Genomic DNA, 24,631 nt, shown 5'->3' on the forward strand with positions numbered 1-24,631 from the left:
CCCAGATTGTACACGGAATCGGAGTGTAAACAGTGCAATCCCACTCAGACCCAAGAATGAAGTTCTAAGATCCAGGAGGCTCAAATCCACAGCCACTTAGAATAATTAATCAATGGAACAGTTTGCCTCCAGAAGTTGTGAATGCCCCAACACTGGAAGTCTTTAAGATGATGTTGGATAGCCATTTGTCTGAAACGGTATAGAGTTTCTTGCCTAGGCAGGGGGTTGGACTAGAAGACCTCCAAGGCCCCTTCCAACTCTGCTATTGTATATTGTAAACGATGGGGCAGTTCTTCCCATCCTTACTATCTCTTCCAGACACTGGAGTAGAACCTTGACAGCTTCCCTTCGATTGCTGGGGACAGAGATGTACAACTAGCATCAGAGTACTGACGATACCGTACTCTGTGCTGATGGATGACTTTCCCCCCTGGCTTTAAGTAGATGCTAAACAGAATTTGTGTTCCTGATCCTACATGTCTTTGCCTTCCTCTCTGTCCATCTAATTTGGGATGCTTTGGGTTGGGTCTTTGGAGTTGACTATTGCCAGAGCTCCACTGTCTGGTTCATGCCAGATGAAAGCTCATAGCTTAGCCCTGCAAAGTAAGGTATTGCATGTGGAAGAGAAAGGAGACAGGAGAAAGGAGAAGGGAGGAGGAGAAGCTACTTCAGAACTAAAATGATTATTTGGTCCCTCATGAAATCATACTAATGGGAGGGGAATTATAGTAAAGGCAATTGAAACACTCAATTGTATGTTTGGGTGTTGAGCCTTTTCTCTCTTCCATAATAGGAAACCTGAAATACAAGCATTCTTGAACATTTTAGCTGTGCAAAACAATTACTTTTCAATTTTTTTTAAAAAAAAATACTCCTTTCTTAAAGAAAACCAATATTAAAACGCAGTGGATTTTTTTTAAGGGCAGGATCCAATTTCACAAATATTTCCTAATGACCCAGAAAAACTCAGAAGTTGGTTTACCCTGTTTCCAGGATGCTTTTTAAAGAGACGAAGAAGGGAACAGTTAAAGAGTTATCAGAACCAAACAAGTGATGAGCAGAACTGCAAGAAATCTGCGGTTCTGACAACTTTAAGGTGAAGCAAAGTATTAGTTTTCTGCGTCGCTCTGCTGCTCTCTAGCGATCGGCCGGATTTTTGCAGTCAAGATTCGTTAACCCTCAGAAATAAGAAACGGTAACTAATCGTGTGGGACCCAAATGATCATTGAGTCTGAGGTCGTAGGAACCCTTTCTTATTCGCTTCACTCCTTAGACTGTCTACTATCGACCTCACCCCATTCCTAAGAGGTCTTTAAGGGGCTGCATAAGCGCACCAGCATGCCTACCGTCCCTGTCCTAATCTTCCCTTGTATTCGTATTCATTTCATGTATTTATAATCATGTTTATGCATATATGTTATCTAATGCATGCTTGACGAAATAAATAAAATAAAAAATAAAATAAATAAAATGAAAAATAAAACAAATAAAACAAATAAAATAAAAAAATCTACTCCCCTCCCCCTGGCATATAGCAAATCACCCAGACACAACTGGTGCGTTATATATTCGTTTTTCTCCGATTGGAAATTTCTGGTTCCCAAGTTAAATTTCCATTTAAAATGTCAGCAATCCAGTCGGGAGCTCGAATAACTTTCTCAGGGCTCAGGGCTCCTTGTGACTCAAAGGCCGGGATCTCAAGAGACCCAGCCAACCTGTGAGGTTGAGGAAGATGCGTTTGTTTTTTCCCGCTGACAACGCGCTTCCCCTTTAAGACGCTCGGATCGAACCGGGAGTCTCCCCGCTTTCACACCTTGGGTGGGAAAGGGAGGCGGGACCTCTCGCCTCTGATTGACGGCCTGCCAACCTCAATGGAACGTTGTATATCCGAACGGGGGAAAAAGGCCTGCCGTCCAATCGGGGGGCGCGCGGGCACGCCGCGGAATGCCCAGGAGCCAATAAGAGAGCGGGAAGAGGACGGAACATGTTGCAATGTGTCTAACGTGGGCTTGAGTTGGGCAACCGACGCTCGGGGGGACTGAAAAGTGACTTTGCGGACCGGGGAGGTGGGGACGCGAAGGTGACTGACTGGCCGCTTGCACCGGCGCCCCGAGAGGATTGCTCGGCTTGGTTTGGCTGCTCCCGAGCGGGGCGCGATCAGTGCCGGAGGAGGCGGGAAGAGGAGGAGAGCCAAGCAAGGAAAGCCAAGAGGGGAAAGTTGCGGAGGCGGAGATAGAGCGAGCACCGTTTCGCCCGTGCTTGGGAAAGGTGTCGGAGCCTCGGAGGAGGAAAAAGGGCCAGGCATCGGCGTTGCTTCCCCCCCGCTGCAAAGCTAGGGTCTCTTTACTCCGCTGAGCTTTCGGGCTCGGTCTCCTCTTGCAGCGGTGGAGGCGAGAGAAGCAGCAGGGAAAGAAAAGAGGAGGAACTTTTTGGGTGCGTGGAGCTTTTCCCGGGCTCGGCCCAGGCGCGGCAGCCTGCAGCCGAAAAGATGCGGGCTCTCTTTTTCCCAGCACAGGATCCAGTCCCTCGCTTAGCCCGCGAGTAGTGATCCCGGAGGGGATCTTTAGCAGCTTCGTGCCGGGGCCAAGAGCTTGCTTTCTTCCTCCCTCTCGGCGTTGGAGACTCTTAAAATCCTGCTGCGTGGAAGAGCCGCCGCTGCGATCCCTTTTGCGCCGGGATCGGACCCCGAGAAAACTGAAAGGAGTTTTGCCGGCGCTTGGACTGAGGTGCCATGGTTTAACCAAGGGTTTCTTGGAGGCCTGCTGACTTCGGAGCCAAGAGCTCAGGTCTAGGAGAAAGGAAGGCGGGGAAAAAACAACACGAGTGGGACTCCCCTCCCCCCGCTAAACTTTGGCTGGGTATTTCCACTCTGTGCATGCTCTTGATCCCCGGCTTTTCCACAAGGATACAAAATGGCGCTGCCAGGATGGGGAGAGAGGAGGTCTTCACCCCTCCGAGATGCCTTTTGGACTCTGCTTTTGATTTTCCAAATGTTTCTGGGAATGGGCTCTTGCGTGGAGTGTGACTCCAACTGTACCTGCACCGGTGATCTTTTGGACTGCAGCAACCGGGGACTAGAAAGAGTTCCCCTGGAACTGCCCACCTGGATAGTTCATCTGTAAGTGTCTCCTTTGCAAAGTCTAGATTGTTTTGGATAGGCATGCCAGATTATTATTATTATTATTATTTTTGAAATTCTGACCTTATGAGTGAGTGCGTTTTCCACGTCGAGATCTCCATCCCCTTCGAAGGGTAGTTTCTAACCCTTTCTTCTTTGCAGGGTGTGATTAATTTAACAGTGCCTTTCCCCTTCACTGACATATCTAGTTGTAGCTAGTTGCTGAGCAACTCACTCTGACATCCCTTTGGGGGTAGAGTTCTCACATCCTCAAAAGAGAGAACCCAGAGGGAATAAGAAGCTGCCCATTCCCCTTCTAGTTACAGTATTATAGAATCTCTGCAGAATGAGATGTTTTAAAGGGGACACCTCACACCCTCTCATTCTTCAAACTGTGGGTGCAGGTTTGTTGTCAGGTTTCTTCTTCATGGGACCCCAATCTGTAAACTCACAATGTTTACCTTCTGTCCTCCCTGAAGTTCCCAATTGAGTTTCTCTTACTGGTAGGTGTATATATATATACACAATACAAGACGTAGGTGCTTTAATTTGCTTTGTCAAACATGTGTCTGTTCTGAAAAGTCCTATATTCTTGGTTCATCCTATAATCCTGTGAAACCTGACTGCTTTGAACATGTCTGGGAAGAAAAAAAAACCATTCTGATTAATGATTGAAATAAGCATTGAAGGTGGTCAGGCAGGATGAGTTTATTAGAATTATTTTAAAGCCAAACAAGATCGACAGGTTGGAAATCTGCTTGTTTTTATATATCAATGTCCTCTTAAATTTCACTTATAACAGCCCTAGCGAAAACCTAAGATTAGGCCCCAGGAAACTCCATGTTGTATATGATAAGAGCTCCTTAAAATTACTGCACAAACTTAGGAAGCTCATGATTGTCAACTGTAAGGGTTTATAAAAAGTCATCTGCTGATTATTGTAAGAGTGTTATTTGTATGTTGTATGGATACAGCATTCGATTTCAGATATCATTTTTTAAAAACCTGATACAGGCTTTCTGCCAATCTTTAGTTATTCAACTTTTTCTTCTGGAGGGATAAGATTATCTCTTCTTTCGTCTTTAATTCAGTGGTGAAATTTAAAGGCAATTGGATAAATGGTTGCTGTTTGCTTCTAACAAGACAAATAATATTCTACTTTTATAAGCCACTTATTTATGCTTAGTAAGGAATTAATAGTTGCAGTCCAAAGTGAAGAAAACTGATTTTTTTTGTAGAAAAAAATGAAATGGTTTGCAGATGTAGGCCTTTCCTTTGGTTGTTGCACACTGGACCCTTGTTATCAGTTAAATAGTTTGATGAGTCTCAATTTAGTAATTACAGGACTTAATTCAGGATGTCCTGAGATTGGGGATCCATATGGCTATCTTATAGTTCAGGTGTTAAAATATGGGTGAATAAAACATGTTTTTATCTAAGCTGGTGATTCAGATTCTCTTCATACCTCGCATGTAGAAGTATTTCCTTTTTGGCTGTAGATGCATTTTCTTGGAAGTAAGTATGCTTAGGACTGCAGTTTTCCTATTCTTTTTAGGCAGAAAACTGCTCATAAATGTGTATGGATAGATAGAACTTCATAAGTAGTTATCAAAGATCAAAATTTTGATTTATTAAACATTAAAATTATCCCTGGAAAATGAATTGTTCATTGCTGCTTGTAATAACTTTCTTTTAGCAGAGTTAGTCAACTTAAATATACTATACATGGATCTGGTATTCTACTTAAAGATGTTAGAGCACTTTAACATACACTGTAACCTGAGAAATGTCAAATTGCCTTAACAGAGTAGGATATATCTGTGCCTAGATTGAAACCTACGGGCAACCCGAGAAGCAGAATTAGGACAAAATCACATTGAGATAAAGAGATGTCCTTATCTGTCATAGAGAGTTTGATACCTAACCAGACAAACAATTATTTAAAAGCTCTTATTTCATGAGGTGAAAAAAGATAGCCATTAAGATACCAAAGCTATAGCTTGCAGCTCACATTCTTGAATAAAATTCTACACTTCTTTGATGTCTACTTTTATTGATGTTATATAAATTACTTGGCCATGTAAACCATTCTCTTTGCATGAGAGTTAATGAATTAATGACTTCATATCCACTGCAAATGTGGAGTGATTTTTAAACTAAGATTAATGGGATTATAATTGAGCTGTCAGTCCCTAGAGTGTAATATTGCCTATCTCAGTATTAACTAACCCCTATCTCAAAGAATTATATGCAACAGACTTTCCACATATATAAAAGTCTGAATGGAGTATACCTCTTATACTCCGCCATCAGAGATCAGGAAGTGGTTGATCTTTTGATTGTGTTAACCACAACAGTGATTACTTCCTACGGCTGATTCTTGTAATCTGTGAAGGTTTTGTTTTAAACTTTCATCTAGAAGCCAGCAATATTCTCCCTCACAGTGCATGTTTGCTATTTAAGAAGGTTAATTGCTCAGAGTTAATGCTGTGCTGCAAGAGGGCAGATGGGTGGCTTTTTGATGTGTGCCAACTTTATTTTGGTTGTAATTTTAGGACTGGTAATTCATTGCCAGTGTTGCTTAACTGTGGGTATTGTCTGACAAGTAAGATACCTATAATGTAAGAAGGATATTTTTTTGAAGACAAGCTCCTTTGATTTTATTACATCATGTTTACATTAACTCATGCCTGGATGCCCAGTTTGCTGATGACAGTAGTCTCCTACTGTGTGTCTTCAGTATTGTGGCCGTGGTCTTTGTTTATTCCTGTGAAAGTTTCACTAGGATTGTGCATGCTGTCTAGTAAACTGTGTTTTAATCAGCGTTGGAGGCCTTTGTATCCAATTTGGACCAGAAGTATGACATCACCTGAAATCCCTTATAAACTTTATGTGGGTGGATTCATGCATTACATAAAGCTGTGATTTACTTAACAATAGCTTATGGAATAAACTGTAATTTCTTGGGTTCACACACATCACTGACATAAACCATGGTTTATAAATCATGATGGCAGACTTCACACAGACAGCAAATCACTCTATAACTTAAGGTCTTGCATGAAATCAGTTTGGGCATTTGAAAAAGAGGCCTTTTGCTTGGGGAATAGAATGAGTCTTTGGGGGTGTCTTTGATTTTAGCTTTACTTTCACCTTGGCATAGTTATGATTTATTGTTTCCTTCTGGGTTTGTAGCCGTATATTTATGTATTAATTTTGTACCTAGAAATCTTATTCAGAGAGAATCAGTACAAGGTGCTAAGTTTTTACAATAAGAAACAATTCATTTACATACAATAAGCAACCATTCATTTACATACACATAGTACAAAGTGGCTTACTTTAACATGAAACTTTAGAACTGTCTTGCATTTAAAAACATGGGGAATGCTTTAGTACATTAATTAAAGGTACTTACATTATTTTGTAAGCCATTTATGCTAAATGACATTGCTTGCACTTTACTATATGTATGTGAACATAATATTGTGATGGCGAACGCGGAGCCCTCTCTGCGGGCATGCAAGCCATCACTCAGCTCAGCTCCACCGCGCATGTGCACATGCCTCCCGCCAGCCAACTGATTTTGGGGTCTCTGCCACGCATGTGGGAGGTGTGTGCACATGTGGGGGAGCACAGGGGGGTGCGGTGTGCCCCCCACACCCTGTTTTTGTTCCCAGGAGGCTTCAGGGAGGTCTGCTAGGCCCAAAATGGGCTGCTAGACCCAAAATGGGCTGCAGGAGGGAGTGCTGGAGTGTCGCGTGCACATGCACATAAGACGGGTCCCAAAAGGGGGGTGTCACGCGTGCATTGCATTATGGGCGTGGGCACGTGAGGACAAAAAGGTTAGCTATCACTGATATAGAACATAGAATCAAAAGGCTGGAAGGTAGCACAGTGGTCTTTTAGTCCAACTGACTGCTCAAAGCAGGCGATCTTATACCATCCTTGTCAAACAATATTTTTGAAAACCTCCAAGTTAATGGAGCACCCACAACTCCAAGAGGCAAGCGATTCCATTATCATTGTCTGAAATTTTCTTCTTACTATTAGGTTCGATTTTTTGGGGGAAAAAATCAGTTTGTAAATGCATAGATGTAACACTCTGGAAAAATTATCTTTGCTCTTTTTTTTTGCTACTGCAAGTTATGCTACTGTACTGTATCTGCTTCTTTCTTATTAGTTAGAGCAGTTACCTCTACCTATTAGTTACCTCTATCTTGATAACTTGAAGGTCTGTGGACTTCAACTCCCAGAATTCCCCTTGGCATGACATGCCAATAGCTTGGTACACAGATCAAATCTGGCTATTGTGGTTTGGCATTGTTCAATATATCGGCTTGGCCATTTATGGTTTATAAATCATGGTTTATAACTTAGTGTGTTCCAGGGCCGTCTTAACAGCATTATGGGCCCCAGGCAAAGCAGTGTACTGGGACTCCTACGACAACTGCTCACAGGAATAAAAATGTAAATGGTCGATAAAATTAAACATATATTTTAAAAATCAATATTAATTTCTATTAATGCATGTTAGTATTAATATAAATGCAGTAAATATGTTGCTGTATTTATATGATACAAGGTGCAAGTTAGTGTGGGGCCCCTATGCTCGTGCCCACGGGCAAATGCCCACCAGCTAGACAGCTGTTAAACAAGTTTTGCTCCATTTTACAACCTTTCTTTGCCATAGATGTTAAGTGAATCTCTGTAGTTGTTAGTAACCCGGTTGTCAAGTGAATTCGGCTTCCCCATTGACTTTGCTTTTCAGAAGGTCGTAAATATGAGTCACTTGCCAAGCTTCCGAATTTTGATCATATGACCATGGAGATGCTGCAACAGTCATAAGTGTGAAAAATGGTCATAAGTTACTGTTGTAACTTTGAATGGTCACTAAATGAATGGTTGTAAGTTGAGAACTACCTGTATTAGAGAAAGCTAGTGGACATTCTTTCATTTTTGTGTGAAGGACTGGTCCTCTCTTATGCTGCACAGGCATAGATAAAGGTATATCTTCTACTGGACTTCACTATCTGTTTTGCCCCAAAACAAGATATATGGAGATGTTTGGATGCATGCTTCCTTGTCTGCATGAGCATGGCAGATTTATTTAGTGAGTTATAGGCTTTCCCATACAAATGGATTGATGATGCTTTTGGTTCAATGGGGTACATATTTCACAGGCTTCTATTGAAGTTGGGGGCCGTAAATTTTCCATTGAGTCTTAGAATGTGACCCCCTCCTTAGTTACATTCAAGAAGACTTGAATGAAGTCTTCTGCTTGATTTACTGTGATGGGCATGTGTATTTATGAAATCATGCTACTGGATTAAGGTGCTGTAGATCGCTATTCAGCTACTTCTAAGAATACATTTAGAAATGCCTATAAGGTGTCCCAATGTTACTAGAAACACCCCAAAGCTCTAGAATCAGGATAGATGATAGAAGTATTGAGATTTTTAAATTTTGGGTCTTTAATTTTCTGAGAGATCATGGTAAAACCTAAAATGACATATATGTATTTATTAAAGCAGAGTTCTTAGTGTTTAATATTGACCCATCAAAGATTGATGGGATTATATCAGGGGTTCATGTTATTATTTGTAGTACTAATAGTTAAAATAACATTTATTAAATTATTTTAATATAATGTTTGGGGGTTAATGGACAATCTAAAACTTCATGAAGTGGTTTGGGAACCTGTTCTAAAGTATGCCTTCATGGGTTGAAAAGGATCTATTCCTATGAAAATCTATTCAGGATCACAGCCTTGAGATCTGTTCAGGCCCTGAGTATAATTAAACAAGAATATGCCAATGACTTGTGTAAGTGACACTATACTTGTTCCTAGGATATCTGGTTTGGATTACAGCTTAAATCTGCAGCTGTAGCCCCAATAGCATGCATAATAATAGGTGTGTGTGTCCCTATCGTTTGAGTGAGTATGCTCAGAAGTACATGCCTTAAATCATTTTTATGGCACCTCAGTTTATGGTTATGAAAATCTATTACATTTGAATGGTTTATTTTACAACTTAACATTTTCCAATTTCATGTCTTATCTTTTCTGATTTTTATAGTGATAATTTGTGACACTTGTTGACACTTGCTGCAGAATGGAGAAGTAGAAGGGATCCAGTGTGCACAACTGAGGAAAGTCAGACACAGAGTTCTCTTTAATTTGAAAATTAAATTTCACAATGTACAAAAACATATTTTCTTCTGGACTACCATCCTGTGGGTTATGCACCGTTTTGCAATTCCGCATGCATCTTTGTCTTGTGCAAATTCTAAAACATTCATTTTTTAAAAAAAATAATAGCTTTATTTTAATTAGCAGTTTTACTTGTTATTAAAATCCATGTGTGCTTTGACCTTTCTTTCAAAAGCCTTTAAAGTTAGCCTTGGCTGTTCCACAGAGACAAAGCCTGAATGAGACCTGTATTATGGTACTTAGGTTTAGACCAGATATGGGTCCCAGGACCAGCCAGATGACCTCCAGATGAGTTCTAAAAGGCCCTGTGAGAAAGGCTCTTTCTATAGATTTTTCAAGGAATGAAGAAAGAATATTATCTGTGCCTTGGTTATAGCACTTGCTGAATAGCTCTTATTAGCGCTTTCTGAAGCATCATTCAATCTGATGGATTTTGGGATCTAGGAGCAAACTTTGGGATCCTCTTCTCTTGGGAAACTTTTTGTAGCCTTTAATCACTCTTGGCTTTTCCCTCCCCACAGTGATTGCAATTTGAAATGCAAGGGCCAGATACAAAGGGAGTTGCAACTCAATAGATTCAGGACCACTTACAAAGGGGAAGTTTGAAAGGTGAAGAATGAATGGGCTTGAGTGAGAGTGTGCTAAGGGAGGAGCAGTAGGGGTGAAGGACACGTTTTTCAGGGAAACAACCTTTGATAGGCAGCCGAATTATTCCCACATACGCAGGCAAATACCTCTGTTCTTATAAATGGGTTCATTTCAAAATATGGAAACGCTCAGGGTTGTTTAGAATTGATTTTTTTTTTAAAAAAAACACTTTTTCCCCATCCGGATGTTCAGTCTTCAGAGCAAAATATGTCAGAAACATATGTATTCTGTAGAACTGAATAGATGCCAAGGAATGTAGGAGTTGTCACTTTTGGATCAACCTCAGAGGTCTTTTAAGATCAGCTGCTCCTGCATCCACTTAGAATTCTCTGAGAAAAAACTGATTCCCTTTTATTTCCTTATTTTTGTATCCATCCTATCCAGGAAGCATAGATCTTGTTATGAGGTTGTCTTCAAAGAATTTAAAGTCCATATCCTGAAGAGCATGTAAGGCTGAAAAGGGCTGAAGTAGTAGATGTCTAATATGATTGTGTCATATCACGTCTTCACCACAACTATTATTTGAATGTAGAGGAAAAGCAAAGAATTTTGCAGGAAAAGAAGAAAAACATATTTTAAGTTGGAGTTAACAGAGTTGTAAGTAATTATTTGTCTTAGCTATTTTTACTTCTAATCAGTGAGTAAGTCATAAATATTACTAGGCAACTGGGCTAGCATAAATAAAATAAAACAGACTATTGCTTGCAAAATTACAGATAAATCCTAAATGTAGAAGAATTGAAGGCTGCTATTTTTTGGTGTGTTGCTTCTTTCTTTTTTCTGGTGCCCTGTAAATTGAATAATTTCTCTGTTTCAGTTCAAACTTGGTAGGTAAAAAAAAGGAGCAATGTAACTTTCCCCCAGTAGTTAACGAAATATAAAATTGATAAGCATTTTTTTCTCTAGGTATTTTGGGGATATGGCAAGTTATGAAATTCTAAACAAAACTGGGTATAATTTGATGAATGTATCTTAGCCATACATAAATAAGCTATTTGAGGAATAGAATAGGTAGAGCAGAGCAGAGTAGAATTCTTTATTGATCAAGAGTGATTGGACACACAAGGAATTTGTATCCGATGCATAAGCTCTCAGTGTACATGCAAGCAACAAGTGATTTCTAAAAAGCATTTCTATTCTTTTTCAGTATTTATATAGACCCGTGATGGCGAACCTATGGCACACATGCCACAGGTGGCACACGGAGCCATTTGTTACAGCACGCGAGGCGTTGCCCTGTCAGCTCCAGCGCGCATGTCAGCTTTCTTTTGAGGCCATTTTTCGCCCTCCAGAGGCTTCCTTGAAGCCTCCAGAGCACGAAAAACCGGCCCTACAGGCAAACTGGAAGTTCGAGAACGGACTTCCGGTTTGCCCATAGGGCCGGTTTTCCCACTCTGCAGGCTTCAGGGAAGCTCCTGAAACCTCCTGAGGGCCTCTGGGAGGGGGGAGGGGGAGGCAGCTTTCACCCTCCCCAGGCTCCTAAAAAGCCTCTGGAGCCTGGGGAGGGCAAAAAAACATGCCAAAAGAGGGGGGGAGCATTGGTCACACGTGCATGCGTGCTGGGGGTCACGTGCATAGCATTATGGGTGTGCACGCACGCGCACGCCCCCCCTGCACTCCCCCCGCTTTTGGCATCGAGCCAAAAAAGGTTATCCATCGTTGATACAGGCTGTCTAAAAGGTCTCCAGACAACAATAATTCTTTGTATTTCTTCTATTTAACTTCCAACTTGTTGCTTTTCTTGAGGCTACTTCTAAAATCCTAAGCAAAGCAAATTAGGTGTCCTCTCAATTGAGAACTTGTGCGAGACATTTGGGGACAAATGTTTTTACCAGAAATAACTGAAGCTATTGTACAAAAGAGGACTTCCTGGTAAAAGTTCTAGTTACAGTGTAAGATGAAGTAGATTTTCTATTATACAAAATCTTCAGCAATAATAAATAGATCAACTTTTTTCAGGTGCCCTCTATTGTTTTTTCTGCAGAAAGCTAACAGTAGCTACTTCACGGGAAGCTGATGTAAGAACAATGTAACTATGCATGTGAGATCACAGTAGTGATTGTAAAATGACTTTTCAGTGGAAGAAAGTGCACTTAAATAGATTAGCTGTGTATATCTGCTTTATAACCTAAATATCCAACCTGTTGCTTTTCTTGAGGCACTTTATAGTAGAGCAGAGTGTTGAACTTGAAGATAAGTTTATCTATTGTTGGAACGTAAATGAGAAAGATCCTGGCTTCTGTCCTAAAGCATTTAGAGGCTAAAATGCTGTAGGTGTGGATCAGAGGGAGAATAATAAATGGGAAAATTTGATTGTCGGTTATGAAAGAAAGTTGATGAATGAAATGGTAGAAGCTCATATTACAATTGGTATCATCACTATTTTGCAAATTTTGACCATTCATTCATACATACGGTACATTTTTTATACATACCTTTTTTCATCCATATGTCTCTGGGTGACTTACAATTCTAAAATAACCTTATGGACCAGAAACTTCTTTTTGAAAAAAAAAAAGACCTTTTTTGTGCCTGTGTTTTCATAGCTTCTGTGAGACTTCATGGGGAGCATTGCTACACCATTTGGCTTCTTGGCCCTGTTGTTTTTAGGCTGCTTGGCACCTCTGGTGTAAACATAACTGAGGAAGTGATTTTGAGTAATTGTGGTTTAAGAGTTGTGTGGGTGCATAAGACGATTGTTGCTTTTCTTTATTTCCAAAGTTGTAGATTGTCTTGAGTTTTATTAACTGGCTACTCTCTTGCACACCTTCATATCTAGATATACAGTATGTCATACAGATTAGGAAAAGTGAGCAAGACACATTCAGAATTTACAAATTGAAATGCCTGGTGATCTGCAGAAAAAAAAATCCTTCCTGGTAAAGTGTAGACAATGTTTTCAGATCTAGTGTGAAAATACTCTAACATGAATGGATGAGATTCAGCACCACTATTTAAAAAAAATACACTGTTCAGAGATTGGTAGAAATCAATCCCTTATGAATTACAAATGTGTCTTTTAAGTTGTTCCACTGAAGATGAGCAAAATCCTGGTATGTGGACATCTGCTTCATTACTAATTGTTCTGTGTAAGCCCATACAAGAATAATTTCTGTGTAAGCCCATTCAAGCAGTTAAATTCAGTGCAAAAGTGTAGCTTTTATAACTAAGGACGGTACACAGTTCGAGTGCCTAACCTCTTACACATGAGTGTTTTCTCGGATTACATAAAAAGTATAAATGGATCCAGTGACTGTATATTTCACTTGGCTGTGGGGAAATCTGCTCACAGTTCAAATCAGTTCTAGCCATGGGCTCTTTTAACCTAAAAATCAAGCGTAATCAAGTCTACCAATTAAGGAGAATATTTGTAGCTCAGGTTTGAAATGAGGGTCCTTGGTGCTCTCTGAGCCTGTTTGTTTGCTAGTAGCACTGATGATGTTACCTACTTAGGGTAATGAAATGTCTGCAAGAAAACAGAGAGCATCAAGGACCCCAGATATTGAAGTCTGTAAAAATCAGGCACTGTGTAATATATCATAGGCTTATGCAAATAAAATATAAACAAGTAGTCCCCTATGAAGAAAAAGTGAACTATAAATACCCTAAGACAAATAATACTCTACAGCAGGGGTGTCAAACTCACATCATCACAGCAGCATCATATGACGTATTGTGATTCCCCCCCCCTTTACTAAACTACTTGTTGGTGTGGCCAGTGTGTGACGCATCTGGCCAGCAGGCTGCGAGTTTGACACCCCCTGCTCTACAGGTTGTTCTTGCTTTATGACCAAAATTGGAACTGCCAACTGTGATGCAGACGTCAAGGAAGATGTCACTTACAATTGCACTGCCAACCTCTCCATTGGCTTTGCTTATTGGAAGCCAGCTGTGAAGTGTTCAGTTGGCAATCATGTAACAACAGGATGCTGTAATGGTTGTGAGTTCCTGCTGGTTGTGAAGCCCTTGAATCTTAATTACATGATTGCAGGGATGCTGCAGTGCAGGTTGTACAGATCATAAAGTTACTTTTCAGCACCATCATAACTTTTAATGTTTGCTAACAATTTGAATGTTTGATGACCATGCAGTCAGTAAGTGAGGATGCCTATTATAGCTTTGGGTTTACAAGGCAAATTTATTAATAATGATCATGGTTGTGAAAATACATGTGAGCTAGGAAATTGTCCTTAATTTTCATTGTCAGATTTAAGTTTTGATAGAAATCTATAGCACGATTACTATAATGTAATTATTTATTTAGTATCCACCCAACCTGTGTTAAACGGTGGACAACTCCTCAAATTATTTCTTGATAGTAATAATAATACTTTAATAGACATTTAAAAGTCAGAAGAGAGATAACCCAAACAAAAAGGACATACACAACAGGTTTGCAAATTTTGTAAAATAGAGTAAAAAAATTGAAGTAGTGCTTGTTTGTTACTGTATAGGAAAGTGAACAAACCTTTATTAAAATGTAGTCACTATACAACAGTTAATATTCAGAAAGGTAGCTAGCATGATAAATCAGAATAAAGAACAATGATCTAGGAAGTTTTATCTTTAATAAGTCACACATGACCTAATCCTTTTTATGTATTGTAGGATTTCAAGAGTTGGTCAGTGATGCAAGCAGCACATAAATAAAATAAATGTGATTCTGCCATAATTTTAGAGCTCAAGTGATCGTTGTTGTAATTTTACCTGTGGATATTTTTGTTTAAAAATATAAACCTCTCACACAGCTCTCTGGAAGCAAATATATTCCAATTATAAAGAAGATAACTGATTTTACCCTTTGTTTCTTTCGGATCCCATAATGTACAGTGAGATTTATCTGGGTTTTTTTTAGTGCAGAAAACCAACAGTGGAAGGTTTTTTCCACCAACAGTGAAAGGTATTGGATTAGGAAGCTGCTGATCTGCAAATACTATCAGAAGCAATAAAACGGATAGCATAGGAGAACAGCCTGGTTGGAGGCCCTATGAAATACAATCCTTCAAATGGCTTCCAGTTGTCCAAACACAACTGCTTCTCCCTCTTTGTGCATGTATGTGTATGAGAGTCTGCTCATTAGCCAACAAAAAGGGAAATTGAAGAGAACTGGCAATGGATGGAATTTAACCCACTGCCCAGGCAGCTTAAACCTCTGAAAGTCTGTTTTTATTGCACAGGTTCGTATTAAAATAGGTTGGCTTTTGTGTCACTAAGTGATAGAAGCTGTGTCTTCTGCGGATCTGGTAAAAAGTCTTAATGATTAAGTGTATTACTTTTTTGAAGATTGTAATCTTCGGGACATTTTTAAAAAGTATTCCATTGCAACGAAGGTTTTTAAAATCTGCAGTAAACTTTCCCTACGAATCGGCTAAGAGTCGAACCCTGCTCCTTCTTCATGAATTTATCCATTGAGTTCTCTTCCAGCACACCTGACTTGCCCTCTGGCTGTCATTAGTAAATTATAAAAACTGGTAAAATGACAATTTTTCCATAGCTTTTCCTATAATGGAGAACATGTTTCCCCATTTGCTTGGAAATATTAAGCAGTATATTATTATTGGAATGCAAAGAGCTGCTTAGATTCACTTACAATACATCATTTACAGGAGGGCCATGCAATAGACTTAGCATCTTTTACAATGACATCAGGGTTGTCTAGTATGGGTGGCATTGAACTTTTTAAATATGGTGATGTTTGGAGGGACTTAGGAAAAGTAGTATATAAAGTATCCATTGAGCCATTTAATAATCTCTCCCATTGAACTGATTTTTCCAGTGTGGGAACTTCAAAAAAAAAAGTTTTCTGCAAGTCCCTTCCAAGCTTTCTTTCCCCACTACAAAAAGCAAACAGGGGAACAGGCAAGGTAAGCTAGAGACAAAAATGATTTGTTGAATTCCTATGCCATTGAACTGTAACAGGCAACAAACAGCCAAAACAAAAAACAAAAAAACCCATGACAGCATGAATTGATAAAAACGTACCACAACAAATAAAACAGAACCATTAATACATTATGAAAATCTGGTTCCATTTGACACCGAATCCAACTCCAGACATTCTCCAGAAGAGTAGAGACTTCACTTCCCTTTGGAAGTCCCATCACTAAGACAACCAGTTCTAGTGCATTAGAGACACAACATTTTCCCACTCCTGTCCCCCACCTCCAGTAAATGGCAAACCACAAATATGGCCCCCAGTCTGAAAAAAATTGCTTATTTTTGGTTCTTTGGAACCCATTTTGCTGTATATTTGAATGCTACTTCTTCCAAAATTCCTACAGTTTGGAAAAACAGCACAACTTCCTATTAAGATTGGAAGTTTGTTGACCATTTTTAGATTTAGTTGTTTTGGGTAGTAGTGATGTGATTTTTATCCATATGTCTGGGTACACGAAGACTCCCACTTTTCTTAAGGGCATCTAGTGCTTTGGATATTATGAGAACTGGTGAGTAAGATTTTGTAACTTGCCAAGTGTGGGTAGGTCTGTGATGAAATGAGTGGACTTGTGAGGTCAAAGTAGGTGTTCTGCTTTAGGGAATAACAAACAAATGATGTGTTCATGCTAGCTAGGTAGACAGTTTTCCCATTACTATTCTTGCACTTGAAGCTTAGCTCTTATGATTTGGACTCTTTTGATATCTTTTTTAAAATTCATATACATTAGGAAATAAGAAATAGAATGCAAGTATCCAAACCTGCATGTAAGCTTCAAAAAAGCATAGCTGATGCCCAACAGTGAATTATTTACTTTTTCAGTAGATTAGAATTAGATTAGAATTCTTTATTGGCCAAGTATGATTGGACACACAAGGAATTTGTCTTTGGTGCATATGCTCTCAGTGTACATAAAAAGACAAGATACATTCATCAAGAATCATAAGGTACAGTACTTAATGTTACTTAAGTTGCAGTCCTCCAGTCATAAGTGGGAGGAGATGGGTGATAGGAACTATGAGAAGACTAATAGTAATAGCTATGCAGTCTTAGTGAATGGTTTGACAATGGTGAGGGAATATTTGTTTAGCAGAGTGATGTTGCTTGGAAAAAAAAACTGTTCTTGTGTATAGCGTCGTTTTGAGGGTAGGAGTTGAAACCATTTATGTCCAGGATGCGAGGGGTCTGTAAATATTTTCATGGGCCTCTTTTTGACTCATGCAGTGTACAGGTCCTCAGCGGAAGGCAGGTTGGCAGTAAAAATTTTTTTCTGCAGTTCTGATTATTCTCTGAAGTCTGTGTCTGTCGCTAAATGTCTATGGAGATTCTCGGTCATCCAGGTCATGGTGGTCCCAAAGGTGCATTTTCAAGAGGCAACTGGGCTTTCTGGTTTTTAAGATGTTTCACTTCTCATCCAAGAAGCTTTTTCAGCTCTACTTTTTTAGTAATTTCTGCAAATTTACTGAGGTTTAAGTTCCCTTATTCAGATCCAATTTTATAGCTTATTTTGTGGTTATAGAAATGCCATAATCTCTGATGTCCTTCCATTCCACTTCTTTATTAGGTCCCAGCCTTTTCTTGTGGTGTTGATTTTGCTCTTAAGCTGTGGAGCACATTCCTTTGATCTGTGCTTTCTCAAATAATTTGAACTAATTGAAATAATTTGTTTATCTGTTGGAGTTTTTGTGAGATCTCAACTTGAATGCCATCCAAAATGAGGTCGATTTTAGTTTTATTATTTCCTTTCACAAGAAATCATTGGTTTTGACTCTGCCAGTACTTAGATTTCATTTCTTCTGGCTATGGAATTCCAGAAGAGAGAAACAAATGTCAAAACTTCTGCCAATTGTATGTTTGAGGTATCTGTATTCTAGCGATTTTAAAAGAACGAGAGGATATCTTTACTGATAAGGAAAATATTTTCTTTTTTAAAGCAAGTGGAATTGAATGAATTTGGGGAAGCAGGAGCAAAAGGCTTTTTTCTAGATATCAGGGTTCCATATCTGTTGATTAACCATACATAGATGGTGCATAACAGCAATATGGAAACACAGATTTCTTAGTTACTGTACTTCCGAATTCTATATTATGGTTTGTGCTGCAGTGCTTCCATGTCTTTGTTTTCCCATATTTTTGTTGGCCAATTGAAGCCTTCCTTCATGCCAGAGATTCCCAGCTGTTTCCTCTAGGTGGATTACCACGATTTGGAATAGTGACCCAGTGATGTCATATCAGTCATCAAGCTGGGGCTTTTCTTTTTAATGACTTATGAGCCTATTTCCTTTTCTGTGAAAAAAAAAACCCACTTGTGTTTTTTCAGTGTTTGGGGCCCAATTTTAGGGTAGGTTGGCCATATGCAGACTTTGAGTTTCCCATCTCATCCTCTAGAACAGGGTTGGCAGACATGTGTCATCATGGTGGCGTCACAGGACGTATTATGGCTTTTTCCCCCTTCGCTAAACTAGGCGTGGGTGTGGCCAGCCTATGATGCATCCGGCCCATGGGCCGCGTGTTTGACAGCCCTGCTCTAGAAGGTTTTTCAATTATTTAATTTGTCAAACGTACAAGATAGCAGGTGTAAGTATGAACATGGCCATGAATGAAGGAAATGAGTACAAATAAATGGGGGCAGTAGGACAGGGACGGTAGGTACGCTGGTGCGCTTATGCACGCTCCCTTTACGGACCTCTTAGGAATGGGGTGAGGTCCACGGTAGACAGTCTAAGGTTAAAGTTATGGGGGTTTGAGGATGTAACAACAGAGTCAGGTAGAGCATTCCAGGCATTGACCACTATGTTGCTGAAGTCGTATTTTCTGCAATCGAGTTTAGAGGAGTTTACCTTGAGTTTGTATCTATTGTTTGCCCATGCATTATTGAAGTTGAAGCTATAGTAGTTGTTGTCCGTTCTTCAAGATCAGTCACAAGTTTGGTTTATTGGGAGCAACTAAGTCATATTGGCATATGTTGCTTAGCCATTCCGTCTTGCTAATTGAAATGGTTGTGCAAACCAAACATGATTCATTGAAAGTTGCACCTGAATGGGGGCTCTCTGATTTGTTGTTGTCTTAAGCAGACCAGAATTCAAAGCCAAGAGGAATGCAGTGAAACGAGAAATAGGGTTTAGAAAGCAAGTAACAGATGGGGATTTCCTGTTGGCTTTTTTAAATCAGTCCTAATAGTGAGAGCAGTAGGTGGAGAGCATTCAGCAAGCATGTGCCAACCAACCTGATCAGCCCTAACAACTTCTGGAACTGTGATCATAATTTAAATAACTTTACATTCCCTGCAGACTTTATGGTATATTAATTTGTACAGAATGGTTAGATAGTATCATTGAAGCAATGAACGTGAATTTGGGCAAATTCCAGGAGACAGTTGAAAACAGGCGGGCCTGGCATACTATGGTTTATGGCTCATGAAGAGTTGGACACGACTTAGCAACTGAACAATGACAACAAATTTGTACAGAGACTGGTCTGGATCTTTTATTGCCAAATTTATTCAAATATGGGCGCATATAAAGTGGTTTTGGGTTTTCATCTCATAAATATGTAGACGCTCAGTAGCAAAAGTACACAGAAGGCAAGAAGAAAGTCCTAGATTTGGGTTCTGTTATTACAGAAAAAGACACTTGGCTGAAACCTCCTTACCTTCTTTGTGTTGACAGTACAAAGGAATAAGTGGGTAAAGATTATGACTTGATATAGTGCTTTAAAAGGTGTTCTTTTCCTGGAAAGAAAACTTCATGGAAAATATGTGATGCTCAGCTGAATCATGATGCTTTCCTACTGATTAAAATGTAAAAGCAAGTGGGACATCCTGATTCCTGGATTGATTTTAAAAAGCCTATTTCTCAGGGTGGGGTTTTAAAAGAATATTTAATACACTGTGATTTGGATTATTATCTACCATCAAATCAATGTCAACTCTTAATGACTACAAGTAGTCCTCAATTTATGACCAAATTGAGCCCCAAATTTCTGTTGGTAAGTATGATAGGTGTTAAGTGAGTTTTGTCCCATTTTATGACCTTTTTTTACCATAGTTGTTAAATGAATCTGCAGTTGTTACATGAATCATGCAGTTGTTAAATGCATCTGGCCTCCCCCATTAACTTTGTTTGTCAATGGAAAGGCTACAGATGGTGATCACATGATCTCAGGACATTACAACTTTCATAAATACATGCCTGTTGCCAAGGACCCGAATTTTGATCACATAACAGTCATAAGTGTGAAAAGTAGTCGTAAGTCCCCTTTTTTCAGTGTTGTCATCACTAGATGAATGATTGCAAGTCAAGGTATATAGATTTTCCCCAGGAAGAGATCTGTCCCCAACTTATTGCATCAGATCTTCTCTGTAAATAAGTCCATCCATCTTCTACTTTTCTCGGGATTAGAACCTTCTCAAGAGAACTAGATTTTCATATAATGCGTCCAAAGTACAGTTATTTAAACCTGTTCATTTGTGCCTTGAGTGAGAACTCTGAGTTGATTTGTTGCCCCCTCCCCTTTGGATATCCTTGGTATTCTCAGGAATGTTCTCCAACACCAAAATTCAAAGGCATCCATGCTCTTTCTATCCTATTTCTTCAAATGGTTTTCAGTAGCTTCCTCTATGACTTCCTGAACTCATTGTTGCTTTGGCAGCATCTGTCTTTATTGTGTGAGGACTTAATTCCTCTTTGCGATTATTTGTTGCTAATCTTGCTATCTTGTTGACTCCAGATTAAATCATTGCTTAGAATAGGCCTATTAAATTGATAGGATGGATGAGGCTGAATCCTACCTACATTAGCTGACAATTTATGTGTAGTTCTTTGCATAGTCTAATGAAGAATTTGTTAGTACTTATGGAATCTTCGGAATGTGAAAGTGAACATTTCTCTCATCCAACTGGATTAATCTGAATATTATAAAAATAGATTAGATTAGAATTTGGCAAACCTGACACTAAAGTTATTTCCAAGATACCTAAAATCTTATATCTGATTTTGCCTGGTTTCATTCTGCTAGTTTAAGGAATGGCATGACATTTTAGCCATTGTTAAATTTAATCTAGCAATGTGGACCCTGTGAAACCTTCAGTTTAGATATCAGACCAAAACTGGTAAATTGCTGGCCCTTTCAGAAGACTCTGCCATTAGTCCTGGGAATTTGACTGTGGTGTACAACCTGTTCAGTAGTTGTTCTGCTTCATTGCAACAATAACATCCTCATCAACTTCTTATTATGAATTATTTTTATGAATTCAATTATATATTTAGTTATCGCATTTGCCTAGCTGCCCATCTCATGTAGACAAAAATGAAACTCCCTAGTTGACGGGAATAGCATGCCTCTGAATTGTACTGTGCTCCCGTTTTTGTTTTAACAGAATTTTTAATAATGGATTTTAGCATAGTTTTGATGGCACTGATAACGTTGAATACTTGGATAATGAAATGTCTGCAAGAAAACAAGATCAGAGAGTACCAAGGATCCCACAGTTCAACCCCTAGCTACAAATTTTCTCTTCTGTTGGTATTTTGTATGTATGTTTTCATTTTGTAGTTTGTTCATTGTTGTTTCGATGCCATTTTTTAACTGCTGTGAGCCACCCAGATTCACAGATGGAGTGGTTATATAAATTAAATGAATGAATGAATAAATAAATAAATAAGCAAGCAAGCAAACAAACTAACATCAAGGCTTCTGAAGGAAATATGCTCCATTCCCTCAATTTAGCCATCCAAATTTCTCCATAGTTCTGCTTGCATGATTATGAAATTTCCTTAACATATCACATAGCTGGAGCTATCAGATGCAATTGTAGGGATGGTTATTCAGTATAACTTGAAACCAACTCAATATATTCTTAGAGAAATATTGCCTCTTATAATTGTGATATAAACATCCTTTCATGCTATGAGTTTTCTTGAAAAACAGTTTTCTTACCGGATAAGGAAAACCTTGTGATATGAGCTGGAATTATTTATGGAATCGAAGGATTCTTAAAAAAAAAAGCTGCAACAAACAAACACGTTGGCTTGCCGTATACTCTGACATGCTACTTGGTGCATGTCATGGTCTGTCTTATCCCAGATTCCTTAGAAAGATTTCCTTCCCTCGTCTTGTGTGGGGTTTGTTTATTTTTCCAGACATACAGTTCAGAATTCCTTTGCTTCCATTTGTTTGGGTAACTTTGTGGTTACTGAAGCATGTCAGCTGTATAGCAGGGACATTACCACCCCCTTCATGTAATATGTTTATTTTGGAAGAGCAGCATAGCATGTTACTGGTTAGGTCTCAGTCCATAGAGAGCAGCTCCCAAACCAAGAATAGAAATGTTTCCTCTTTAAAAACGTAACTCTTCTTTTCTTAAGGCACATCAAGTATTCTGGTATCTGTGTAGATCAGCAGGCTGAATGAGACATTTCCAGGCATGGTGAATACAACCCTAATACAACGTTTATCGAAACATGCATGCTCAGGATTGCCTCTAAAGCCAATAGGTATCTCCAGTTGGAAAAAGCTGGGCTTAGTCAGGATCTTTTCCTGGCAATTCCTGGTTCATTATCAGTTGTTCTGGAAAATGAAAGCAGGTGCAGAGCTTCAGAATGAAACACTGACCTTTCAAGAATCTCAAAATTAAACTGCAATTAGCAAAGCGTTATTATATAGAGAAGAGCACTGGTATCAGTTCATTGGAGGTTACAGTGCATGTTATCACCTTTCCAAAGAACTGGTTTATTGACCAATACATGTGCAATAGATGTTCAGTAGTTTTCAACCATGTCGATTCCATGACTGAATGCATCCATTGTATGAAATAAGAACGTAATTCAAAGCAAAACATTTATTTTTATTATGGAAATTCTCTTCAGCAACGATAATTGTGGTTTCTCTCATCTTACATGTCTTTTTTAACTTTGTTCCATGTCTTAATATAGTTATTTTAAAATAACATACAATTCATTTGTCATAATGATGCTCAGATATTTTACCTTCCTCTCAATCTTAAGCCTTATTTATTCATCCTTTTTGTTTGATCGTCTGTTTCCAATTTTTTGTAACATCTTCGTCTTCTATTTGCAGCACTTAATGTTCTATCCCTACCCCAACTTAAGAAAATTCAGTCTTTTTTCTGCTGTACCTAATGTATCTGTTGCATTTTTAACATTGTGCGGCTGTCCAAGTATTGTAGATTTCTCATGGTTTTTGCCCATAGGCCAGCAGTCCCCAACCTTTGCGGATTGGTGGCCCGGCTGGTTAGGGGGTAGGGGGAAGAGGGGAACTGGGCTGCATGCACGCATGTGTGTATGCTGGCCTGCCGCTTGCACAATTGGAGCTGCGCACACGCATCCACGCCAGCCCACCTCTTGTGCAACCTGGTTCCAAATAGGCCATGACTCAGTAATGGGATGCAGCCCAGGGGTTAGGGACGCCTGCTATAAGCTTTTGATAAGCTCTGGGTTTTTTTTCCTCCTTTCTCCATGCATGTCCAGATTATTAACTTTCAATAATATTCTTGGTTTAGTTTTGCTTTCATTTCCACTACTGGGACATAATTCCTTTTTCTTTGAAACAAGCACATTCTTTTAAAAGCATATGATTGCTCTTCAGCAAGGGTCTCCAAACTTGGCACCTTTAAGACTTGTGGACTTCAACTCCCAGATTTCCCCAGCCAGCATGTGTTGAAGTCCACCTCTTAAAAGTTGTCAAATTTGGAGACCCCTGCTCTTAAGCCTATTTTTTGCAATTGTGGATTTTGTGAAAATGTTCAAGCCATGCAGAGAATTTCAAACTGGATAAAGAATGGAATATATGTGGATGACTTTATTGGATTAAAAGAGGCCACGTATAATATGTTATTCCTTTTGCCTTACTATGTTCATTCAAATATTACAGGAAAGTTGTGCTTATATTTCATTGAACTTAAATATAACTTTGTGTTGTCTTGGACCCTGTTTTATTAGGCTTTTGGATTATGCAAATGGTTAGTTCAAGCCAACGCAAATAAGGCCATCTGTCAGATCTCTTGCTGAACCTGTGGAAAGTTGGGTGATTAAATTGTGTGTGTCTCTGCAGTCCTGTTTTCTATCCAGTTTAAAACCTTTTACATTCTGAGATGAATTCTTTAATGGATTATTCATTTTTGTTCTATGTAAAGTTATACCTAGTATTAAAAGAATGGAGAGAAATCCTTTTATTTTTCTGTTCTTCAGAAGACTGTCAAGTGAATGCAAATTGTTTCTGTGCTGACACTGAAGTTTGTAATCTTAAGAATAAAGTAGAGGTATTCAAGACATTCAAAATTGAGAATATTTCATATTTCAGTTAATTTTTGCATTCAAAGCAGTTTTTTTTAAGCCTTAGCAGAAGTCTTTGGGTGCTGTTGTAAACATTGTGGAAATCTTCTGAGCTTATTATGTTACTGTTTTGAATTCAGAACATTTTTTTCAAGCTCTCAGAACATTTCTGGAATTGTTTGGAAAATTTCTGGTGAAATCGGAACATGATTTCAGATTTCTGGGCATCTTGAATATGAAATGCTTTGGCCATCACCAGTAGAAAGCTGATTTTTGTATTGCTTTGAGAGTTGTTGAAAGAACAATGTTCTGGCAAATTAAAAAAGCCTTGCTGGGAAGTGATTGAAAACCTTGAGTTATAAAAATGAGAATTTGGAAGACAAGTAGAAAATAACCCAAATTGGTCTTGCCTCTCTGTGGATACC

The 24,631-nt window shown here is 39.0% G+C and overlaps 1 protein-coding gene across 2 annotated transcripts in view; it reads left to right on the plus strand.

Moving 5' to 3' along the window:
• The first annotated feature begins 2,020 nt into the window (after nucleotides 1-2,020).
• The window catches only part of LRIG1 (leucine rich repeats and immunoglobulin like domains 1), a 153,778-nt gene continuing 131,167 nt past the window's right edge, over nucleotides 2,021-24,631 (plus strand). For both annotated transcript variants that reach the window (XM_081939848.1, XM_081939849.1), the window contains exon 1: nucleotides 2,021-3,118. In XM_081939848.1, the coding sequence (XP_081795974.1) occupies nucleotides 2,913-3,118 (206 nt within the window). In that variant the 5' untranslated portion in view covers nucleotides 2,021-2,912. The remainder of the gene's footprint in view (nucleotides 3,119-24,631) is intronic.

This window comes from Natrix helvetica (assembly GCF_964273705.1).
Source record: "Natrix helvetica genome assembly, chromosome: 1".
Lineage (NCBI taxonomy): Eukaryota > Metazoa > Chordata > Lepidosauria > Squamata > Natricidae > Natrix > Natrix helvetica.